Below are 10759 nucleotides of genomic sequence, written 5' to 3' on the forward strand. Positions count from 1 at the left end.
CTCCAATCAACAGCGCACATGTGATCTGCTTCCTCCTGAAATTAAACTGCCAAGGAAAAAGGAGGAATCGTGCTCTTTATTTAATAACAAAGAATGCTATCGTTAGAATTCTCCAGATTTGGAATTCCAGCAGTGTTTCTCTGTTTTCTTCTTGATGTGTGACAAGAACGAATACTATAAAAAATAAAAATAAACCTCATGTAAACAAGCAGTTCTTTGACTTTATAAGGCTCAACATCAAATATATCAAATTCTAAAAATACCAAAGACCAGTGAAATGTCAAAGCTGAGGGGATAACATGCTGGGGATAGAACAGGTTTTTAAGTCTTTCGATTTATTTGAACCTACTAGCATTAACTTTATGTTCATAGTTGCCACTTCAACAGACTACTGGAGTCCATGAGATTTCATATTCATATAAATATTTGACTTTGACCTCATAAAAAGTCCCTTGGGTCTATAATACTTTTATTCTTGTATAATCTGAAACAAATCCTTTCCTTTTAAAAATCAAACAGACCACGTTACACACACAGTTGACTAACTATTTACAAAGCACCCAATTAAATCCTACTTAATTCTCTCTCACTCTAAAAATTCCATCTAACTGGTGTGCAAAGTACTGACCACATTAAATGCATCATGTTCACAGGCCCTGATGGTCCCTATCCAACCTGGAAAATACTGACTTCATTAAAGAGAAAAGAAAATCTTAAAAAATAAGTAAAGCGTTTTGAAGAAACGAGACCAGAAATCACAGTACAAGACAGATAAATCTACTTTAATATGCACATGTAAAAGTTACACATCACAAGAGATTGGACAGTAGTTTAGCCATAACTAACATAGCTATAGTGAAAATCATTTTTATAAAAAAATAATCTAGATGCGGTCATCAGAATTTTTGGTCTACTTAAGTTAATGTTTGAAGATCGACTTTTATCCCTGCTTGAAGGATTTGCCATTATGCCTTGTTTTTTTTTTTTTTTCTTTTTTTTTTTTCTCCCACTGTCGCCTATTAATATTCTTTGGAGGAAGGAAAGCAGAAAGTTTTCATTTCCAAGAGTTTGTCCTTTGGTAGCAAGCAGAGAACATTTTTCATTTCTATGATTTAAATAATCTGTACAGACATGAAACGTACGGACATTAAGCTTTAGTGTAAAATGAAGGATGATAAGCATTTTTTTTCCACTTTGATAAAACAGTAGATTTCATAAACTCCTTTAGGATCCAAGCATTTCCCCATCCCATATGCAAAACCATTCAGAATCCATTTTGACCTCAGTTAAAAAACAGGAAAGCAAACACTTACTCTTTATATATTACACTATCAAACCCTGTACTTAAGAACTGATAAAGTATATTCCCAACATGTATGCTTCAAATACAAAGATTTCAATCTAGGTTAAAGAAAACACATTTGAATGGACTCAGAGCAAGTTTATTTTGTGATTAAACATCTCATGCAGTCATGCAGGACCACTAGCTATAACGATTACTTCCGAGTCTATAGGACACTGGATAGAACAAAAACAAATTAAAAGCTAGGCCAAACAGAAGAGACATTCAAGATATCAGGAGCTCTGCAACGGAGCTGAAAAATAATTTTCCAAAAGAAATATTCCCATAGATTAAAAAAACACACACATAATATTTACAAAAAATATTTAATTAAAAATATCTTATAATTACAGTAGTCTATTAAAGCATATACTTTCTCACACTTATAGAACATCTCTATATATACATGGTATGAAATGTCACTCAGTTATCTATACAATATGTAACATTCTTGCAGGGAAAAGAAAGTTCCCTGCCCCGTTATAATCATCTATTTTAAACAATAGATGTCAAAAAAAAATATCTACAATGCTCTTTTATATTAGTAAAGCTTCAAAACAAAAATTGAGCTCCTTGGTCACAAAGTAGGCTTCTAAAGTTGATTTACTCTTCATCTTCTATTTATCAGTCCTGTCACACTTAAGCTTAAAAGTTTAACTGCACCTCCGAAAACACAGAAATGTACATTTCACAGCGGTTATAAATGAAGAGACAAAAGAGAATACATATGCAGAATGTTTATGAACGTGCAAAAAAAAAAAAAAAAAAGGATGAAAACTGTATTTTTCTTCCCCCCCCCTCCCCTCTCTCTCTCTCTTGGAATGACGAATGAAACGTTTCTAGGATTTGCTGATTTTTTTTTTTTTTTTCCTTTCCTCGGGTGGCTTTTTCTGCAATTTCTGCTCTTTCCCCCTCCCTTTCTAGTGCTCCTGGCTCGGGCTCAGGCGGGCCGCACACCTGTGGAAGACGAATGAATAGAGGGGGTGTGTGAACCTTCCCGCTGCAGACTAACTGGCGCCACCGACCAAACTCAAGACATGCTTGATCAACAACCCAAAACAAACCGCCAGGTCAGACAACACCCTCGGACCAGCAGGCAGCTGGCGGCCGGCCCCCCGAGGAGCCGGGATCGGGGATCCACTCCCAGGCCCTGCCGCATCCCGCTCTGCGGGTGTCAGACGGCTCGGGGCGTGGGGTGGGGGGCGCACAGCGGGCAGTGCCCACGCCCACGCCCACGCGGGGGCCCTCCCTCGGGGGGGGCAGGCGGTGGGAGCCCGCGGGGCGCGGGAGGGGCTCGGGGGCGGCGGGGACCCGCGTCCCTCCAGAGCGCACCCCGGATTAGTGAAGCGAAGTACGGCGGCACCGACGGGGGATGCCCACCTCCCGGGGCCTGCCCTCCGCACTCCGGGGCCGGGAACGCGGCGGTGCCGGGCCGCCGAAGCCAAGCCCCTGGGCCGGCGTCTCGGGGCCCCGCGCGGGGAGGGGGAGGCGGAGGGGGAGGCGGAGGGGGAGGGGGAGGCGCGCTCACCTGGACCGCGCGGCTCAGCGGCACAGGATGCTGTCGCCCTGCTTGTTCACCGCGCCGGCCTGCAACAGCAACGGACACCGGGGCACAGGTTAGCGGGCGCGGGCGCGGGCGTCGCGCCCCGTACGGTCCTGGGCTTGAGCGCGGAGGCCGGGCCCCCCCGCCCCGGGCGCAGGCTGGACTTGACAGCCCGGGATGCGCAGGGCCGCCCCCGCCCCCCGGTCCCCGGTCCCGCCCCGCGCTCCCGCCGCTGCCCCCCCGCCCCCGCCCCGGGCTCCCGGGGCTCCCGGGGCTCCCGGGGCTCCCGGGCAGGGCTGCATCCCCCGCCGCCGCCGCCGCCGCCGCCCGGAGGAAGGGGAGCGCCCGCGTGCGGCCCCCGCCCCCCGCCCCCGCCCCCACCCCGCGGCGCCCGCCCCGGGCCGGCGTCCGGCCTCTCACCGGGTCGGTGTTGAGCGCCGTGAGCGGGGTCCGCGGCGGCGCGGCCGGACAGGTCCCGGCCGGGTGGTGCGGCGGCGCGGGCGGCGGCGGCTGCCTCAGCAGAGCCGGGTGCGTCTCCAGCGCCAGCTGCAGGTCCAGGATGTAGTCGATAACGTGCTGCAGGATCTCCACTTTGCTGACTTTCTTGTTGGGCGGGATGGTGGGCACCAGCCTCCGCAGGCGGCTGTAGCAGTCGTTCATATCGCACTGCAGGCACAGCGCGGGCTCGTCCGCCGCCGCCTCCGCCGCCTTGCAGCGCGCCGCCGCCGCCGCCGCCGCCGCCGCCGCCGAGCCTCCCAGGCCGTGGCCGTGCTCCGCCAGGCAGCGCAGAGCCAGCTCCCCGCCGCCGCAGCCCGACGGCGCCTTGCGGCCCGAGGGGCGCACCGGGCTCACCGCCTTCATCGCGCGCCCTGCGCCCTGCGCCCTGCGCCCTGCGCCCTGCGCGAGCGGACTCGCCGGCGCGAGCGAGGCAGGCGGGCGGGCGGGCGGGCGAGCTCCGGGCCCCCGCCCGCGGCCGCGACCGCGACCGCGACCGGCTCCGCTGCCCCCGCCTTCGCGCCCGGCGCGCGCGGTCCGCGCTCGGGGCACCGCGGAGCTGCCGGCGGCCCCGCGCCCAACACCTGACGGCGCGGCCGCTCCGGGCCTCGCGAGGGGACCTGCGCTCAGGGGCGGCCCCCGGCCGGGACCGAAAGGCAGGGGAAGCAGCCCCCGGTTCCCCCGCCACCCGCTCCGGAGCGCCGACCGCAGCCCGGCCGCCGCCGCCTCCCGGCTCCCAGGCGCGCCTCCCGTACGCTCTCGCCCCGCCGGCCGCGCAGCTGCCTTTATAGAGCCGCGCGCCCCGGGGGCGGGGCCTGCTCGCTGGCGGGGTCGCCGCGAGAGCCGAGCGGAGCCGGGCCGGGCCGGGCCGGGCGCGCGGGCGGGTGCGCGGAGGGAGGCGGCGAGGGCGGAGGCTCCGCGTGGTGGGGGGGGGGGGGGGGGGGGCGGGGAACCGGGCGGCCCGAGCGGCCCGGCGGGCGGGGGCGGGGGCGGGGGGGAGCGGGCAGCCAATCGGGCGGGCGGTGCCACCTCGGGGAATGAGGCTCGGGCCAATGGGAAGGGCCCTCCGGTGGGTCAGCGCCGTGGGTCGGGGTTCTGAGAAGAGCGAGCGGAGTGGGAGTCGCGCCAGGCTGGTGTGCGCCCCAGGGAGGGGAGAAGGGACGGAGAAGTTCCCGCGGACAACTGCGGGGATGCGCGGCTGGAACCCGCGGTCCGCCGGCTGCGGATGCTGCGGATGCTGCGGGGCGCGGGGCGCGGGACCCTCGGCCGCCCGCCCCTCCAGCCCGGGCTTGCAGCGCCTTCCGAAGGACGCGGTTCCAGAAGGCGCGCTCGTCCTCTTCGGTATTTTCCCTCTCCGTTTCATTATTCGCCTTTACACAATCGCCGAAAAAAAAAAAGAAAAAAAAAAAAAAACCCGTAATGATGGAATGGAATGTGCAGCCGTTCCGTTTTCCTTCCTTCTTTCTTTCTTTCTTTTTTTTTTTAAAGGTTAAAGCTTAACAAAAAAAAAAAAAAAAAAAAAGGAAAAGAGTGCCGAACGCAGAGATTTTTGAAGGGACATACAAATCAAAACGTCGCAGGGTTTTTCTTTTACCCATCTACATGATGCACAAGTGAGCTCCAGAAATGCAATTGCCTCAAAGCATTAAATGAGGGCACGTAAATATTAAAAATGCATGGGCACGGAGTGTTTAAAATTCCACCATGACATATAATATTAATCCGTTTTATGTAAAATTCATACCTGTAACTTAATGTAGGCCATTAGCGCAGAGAGCCTCACGTGGTAGTGTACCCCGCTTTTTTTTTTAATAAGATGCTGAGAATGTCCAGAGTCTCCTTTTGCAGCAAAGCATTAAAATTCACACTCGCAGTTCCTGGAGTCCTGCTCTGGCCACACCCTGCAGAAAAGTCTGTTAATTAAGAACGTTTCTGTGGCTTCTCTAATAGAAAAGCTGTCCCACAAAGGTTTGCACAAAATTGCAAAATGCGCTTTGATGGGATCTTCTTGGGTGCACTCCTCAAGGGAAAAAAGACCCCTTTGGTTGAGAAGTGAGTATAAAGACCTTTGGTCGTTGAGGGTATAGACTGTGAGTGCCTTCACCCTGCAAACCCCCCACCTTTAGAAAAGCTAGGAGATGAGTTACCTCCGGAATTCTCGTTTGTGACATGATATAGATTGGTGCCTTCGTTTTTATAGATCCTTAAGAGACAGAGATACGGACCTCACCTCTTTTCCCGTCTACCCTCTGCAAGGACGCCCTCCCTCCCTGCCCAGAACCGAAATACCTGCATCGGGCAGGTAGGTACTTTGCTTAGCCACGTGGATATTTTATAACTATGGCACTACTATTTCCCCAGAGCACATTCCTTTTTCCTGATGAAATGAGGAGTAACTATGTAATGCTGACTTCACAGGAAGATGCAACAACCTTCCTCTCCCATAATACTCACACTTTACTGCCTCTAATGATGGTTTGGAAACGAGGGACATTCTCACTCATATGCATACCTACATGGTCGGCCTACGCACTTACCAAGAAAGGGAGAATTGTCAAACCTCACAGAAAACCTTCTTCTAAATACAGGCGTAGTTTTGTATATTCTTAAATTAGAATAAATAAACAGAGAATATTGTCATTTTAGATAGAAAGGTGGGCCAAGTAGGATTCGTGGGGATTAGCTACTGTCATGGAGCTTGTCCTGTCCTCACAGATGATAATAGTAAGTGGATGTATGGACGGATGTTTCTGTTCCATTGATTTTTTTTTTCTAGGTTAAACTTTAAAAGCTGCTCCAACATTTAAAACCTGATTTTTTTTTCCCCTTGGGGAAAATTGAACATGCTAATATACCCGGGGCACACTCATTTCAGAACTTTACAGAGCCTGAGTTGATTACACTTAAAATTTAAGTTTTAAATACGTGACACAGAGGAACAGAGACATCTATCTTGTTGGACTTTGATAAATCTCAGAGAGCCGTACCCTGGGTGTGACAAGTGCCAAATGCCAGAGTTTCAGGTTTTGTTGGAGTTGCTCTGTGTGAGTAGCTTAAAGTCAGAATAGCCGGGTTAGTGTGCAGCCTAAATTCAAAGGAATGTACTCCGACCACATGATCAAGAACACCCAGGAAAAATGTGATCCCCCAGATCCTGCCAGGAGAATAGGTAGAAGCAGTTATTATATTCCTCGTTTTGAAGGTTGGAAGACAATTAAACAATTCAAGGCTAGGAAAACATGATACGATGGAAATAAAGAATCCAATCCTGTCCTTTTTTGGCCTAAAAATCCTGAGAGTACCAGAGGCTAAGCAATGTATGTTTCTGATTCTCAGACACAGTCACTTGCATGACGTCAAAGCTGAAGTCACAAGAGACTCCCGGCACTGGTAGTTCAAACCAGAGTTTACTCAGCAATTACCAGCTTTTGGGAAAACCTCGCATGCCACATTACTTCTACTGTGCGGGGAGATGGAAACTTAGTTTCCCACGACTCTTCCTTTTACATCAAAATCCTTCAGTTGCACTTGTAAAAATAAGATGGGCTAGCCAAAAGTCCTTTGCCATGAAAGTGCCGGAGGCTCCCAGAATGTTCCGCAAAGGGAACCTGGGATGAAATAGTCGTAGGAAAATTGCTAGGGAGCCCGGGTGACCAGAGTCATGTGTACACCCTTCCTCCAGACAAAGAATTCTGCAGCCCTTTCTTGGGATGCATTTTAGACGCTAATCAGAGCCTGCTGAACTGCAACACCCAGGCTCTTAGAATTCACAATCACCCTGTGTTTACATGAAGCAAGGGTATCCAAGCATATTGCGCTATTCAGTCCAAATGCCTTTTTAGGACTTGATACTTCTTTCCCCATGGCTTGCAGTGAAGCAGTGGGTGGGCTCAGACACACAGATAAACATGAGCGTTCCCATGCCTTGGTGCCTCTCTAGATGTAAATGGTCACTGGAAGGAGGCGTGTGCATTCTTTCTAGGCACAAGGAACCAGTATGTACTCTGCTGTGGGATCATCCCTTGCTCCAAAAAAGCAAATTGGGCAATGTGGCAGTTCATGCTCAAGGCTGCTTTATCTGGCACTGAGTGTTACAGACTTACTTGTGCTACCCTTGGATTGCTGATACCAGTCCCGGAAGCACTGATAACCTTTTGATTTGCCCAGTCTTGGAAAAGTCTGGGACAACTTAATGTCCCTTAAAAAGGGACATTATATATTGAGCACAGACGAGCAGACATGGCCATCAAAAATGCCTACCTCAGCAGTTTTGAAAGGTAGTTTGTTGAAATAAGGAGCTGATTTGGAGAAGAAAGAGGTGTCATTTCTTTTTACCTTAGGATATGTACGGAGTGTGGATTTAAAAGTCAGAACTCCGGGGCCCCAATTTTGGCTCCTTGGGTTAGTCACTTTATATCATTAAGCTGGATTTTTAAATTTCTGTGCCTTTCTTATATGAAATGAGGATAGAAATTGTATCTGCTTTGATACGTGTTCACATATATACTTAAACTTGTATAAAATTCTTAGAACAGTATCTGACACTTAATAATTGTTAAACTTTATTATTATTTTTGGCAAATGCTATTTCCCAGTCTGTGGCTTGTCTTCTTGTTCACTTAACAATCTTTTGAGAACACAGATTTTTAAATTCGATGATGTTCATTTTATCAATTTGTTTTTTTTTATTTATGGAGCATGCTTTGGTGTTGTATCTAAGAAATCTTTGCATTATCCATGAAAATGAAGGTCTCCTCGTGTGTTTTCTTCTAGACATTTTATAATTTTTAGGCCAGGTTGGTTTCATGGGCACATAGTATATACAGCCACATAGGGTCCCATACGTAGAATGGTCTTGTGCTTGGTTTAATGTTCTAATGTTACCATCTTGAAATTCGCAGTAATTTTGGAACAAAGGGGCGTGTGTTTTCATTTTGCCACATGTAGCCAGGGCTGGTTTTAGGTTTAGGTCTGTGATCCATTTTGTGGTTATTTTTGTATGTGGTTCAAGATATGAATTGAAGTTTATATTTTTGCATATGCATGCCCAATAGTTCCATCACCCTTTGTTGAAAAGACTGTCCTTTTTCTATTGGACTGGCTTTACATCTTTGTCAAAAATCGGTTGTGTGTATATGTATGGTTCTGTTTCTAGCCTCTGAATTGTGTTTCATGAGTCTGTTTGTCTGTTTTTACACCATACTGTCTTGATTACTGTAGCTTTATAGTAAGTCTTGAAATCAGGTGGTGTTGAGTGACTGATCCTCCAAGCTTTGTTGCTCTTCACTCCAAAGTTGTTCGGCTAATCTGCACATATGTTGCATTTACATACGAATGTTAAAATCAGTTTGTTAATGTCTTCAAAAAAGAGCTTGTATTCAAAATACATAAAGAACATATACCACGAACATGTGGAGATCTCCCAAACTCAATAACAAGAAAACAAACAACCCAATTAAAATGTGGACAGGGCAGCCCAGGTGGCTCAACGGTTTAGTGCTGCCTTCGGCCCAGGGTGTGATCCTGGAGATCCGGGATCGAGTCCTGCATTGGGCTCCCTGCATGGAGCCTGCTTCTCCCCCTGCCTGTGTCTCTGCCTCTCTCTCTCTCTATCTCTCTCTGTCTCATGAATAAATAAATAAAATCTTTAAAAATAAAAAAAAAATAAAATGTGGACAAAAGACTTGACCAGACAGTATGCTAAATAAGATATACAAGTGACAGATGAGCACAGGAAAAGATGCTCAATATCACTAGGCATTTGGGGTACACTTCAAAGCTACTATGAGATAGCACTGCATACCTGTCAAAACAGCTAAAATTAAAAAGACTAACCACACTAAATATTGGTGAGGTTCAGAACACCTGGAACTCTCAATACTGCTGGTGGGAATGTAAAATGAGAAAAACCACTTTGGAAAATAGTTTGGCAGTTTCTTAAAATGTTAAACTTATGCACACCGTGTAACATTCTACTGTGAGGTGTCTATCTAAGAGAAGTAAAATAGTATATCGAAGGACACAAGAACGATGGGTACATTTACTATCTGGATTGTAGTAATGGTAATGTCAAAATGTATCAAGTTGTGCCATATATATATATATATATGTATATATATGCATATATATGTAGATATTTATGTATAAAGGTATATAGGTTTGTACGTATATATTTGTATATGCATAGGTAATGGTGATGTCAAAATGTATCATTGTTGTGCCATATATGTATCTATGTAGGTATATATGTGTATATGTATGTGTGTGTGTGTATATATAGCTTTTGTCATTGTATATGGTATGACAATTATATTTCTGTAAAGCCTTTTAAAAGTATTAATTTAAAAAAATAAAAAATAAAAAATAAAAGTATTAATTTTAAAATAATTTTTTAAATTATGATTTGGATCTCAGAAGAGCTTCCTCCATGAATCCACTAGCATTTGTTCTTTAAGTTCTGTCAATAGGTGCTTTATAGTCTCTCTCTCGGGATCCCTGGGTGGCGCAGCGGTTTAGCGCCTGCCTTTGGCCCAGGGCGCGATCCTGGAGACCCGGGATCGAATCCCACGTCAGGCTCCCGGTGCATGGAGCCTGCTTCTCCCTCTGCCTGTGTCTCTGCCTCTCTCTCTCTCTCACTGTGTGCCTATCATAAATAAATAAAAAAAAAAATAAAAAATAAATATAGTCTCTCTCTCTCTCTTAAACTTTGTATCATAGAGGTGTCAGTCAGGGATCATAGCATTAACTGAATGCTGGCAAGGTGTCCTCCAAAGCAGGCATGAGACACGTGTGCTTGACTATTTCAACTGTGTGTGTTGTTCTAATGTGACATGGATCTGAGGAGGACTCAACCTAATTATTGGAAATACTTTTCCCTTGTGCAAAGTGAAAGCTATGCTCTGGGTTTCACTCCAGCTGTAGCCTCTGCTGCCTCAGGTACCTGTATTAGCAGCTACCTTGGGGGCACAATCACACTGGATGGGAAGGATAAGAAGTTCCATCATTCTGCATTCAGGATGGCTTACCATTTCTTCTGCTGACCCTTTCTGTCTCAAGAAAATAAACAATCTAACAGGATTAAATGCATTCACCTCCAGAGAAGGGAGTAAAAAAAAAAAATATCCCAGCTGGTGTCATAGTTTTGCCTCTAAAATCTTATGGCGTAGTCTGTAGCTTCAACTTCTTCATCCGGCAAGAGGAGGGGTTTAGGAGGATGGAGTGAGGATTAGTTGCATTGGACATTCCAGGAGAAGGGCAGTAAGTAAACAATAGGAGGTAGTAGACTTGTGTATACTAGATACTCAATATCCACTGGAGTCTGTCCATTATTAAAAGGGGTTTGTACTCAATAAAATGGTTATAAAGATGCCAAAGAAACA

The 10759-nt window shown here is 47.3% G+C and overlaps 1 protein-coding gene across 1 annotated transcript; it reads right to left on the minus strand.

The window, feature by feature from the left end:
• Positions 1-755: 755 nt before the first annotated feature.
• Positions 756-3789, minus strand: ID4 (inhibitor of DNA binding 4). The gene is made up of 3 exons (XM_072814328.1): positions 3306-3789; positions 2871-2929; positions 756-2299 (listed from the first exon to the last, which is right to left on the minus strand). Exons 1-2 carry the CDS (start codon positions 3744-3746, stop codon positions 2885-2887), a joined length of 486 nt encoding a protein of 161 aa, XP_072670429.1. The 5' UTR covers positions 3747-3789; the 3' UTR covers positions 756-2299; positions 2871-2884.
• Positions 3790-10759: the final 6970 nt, after the last annotated feature.

This window comes from Canis lupus, chromosome 37, assembly GCF_048164855.1.
Source record: "Canis lupus baileyi chromosome 37, mCanLup2.hap1, whole genome shotgun sequence".
Lineage (NCBI taxonomy): Eukaryota > Metazoa > Chordata > Mammalia > Carnivora > Canidae > Canis > Canis lupus.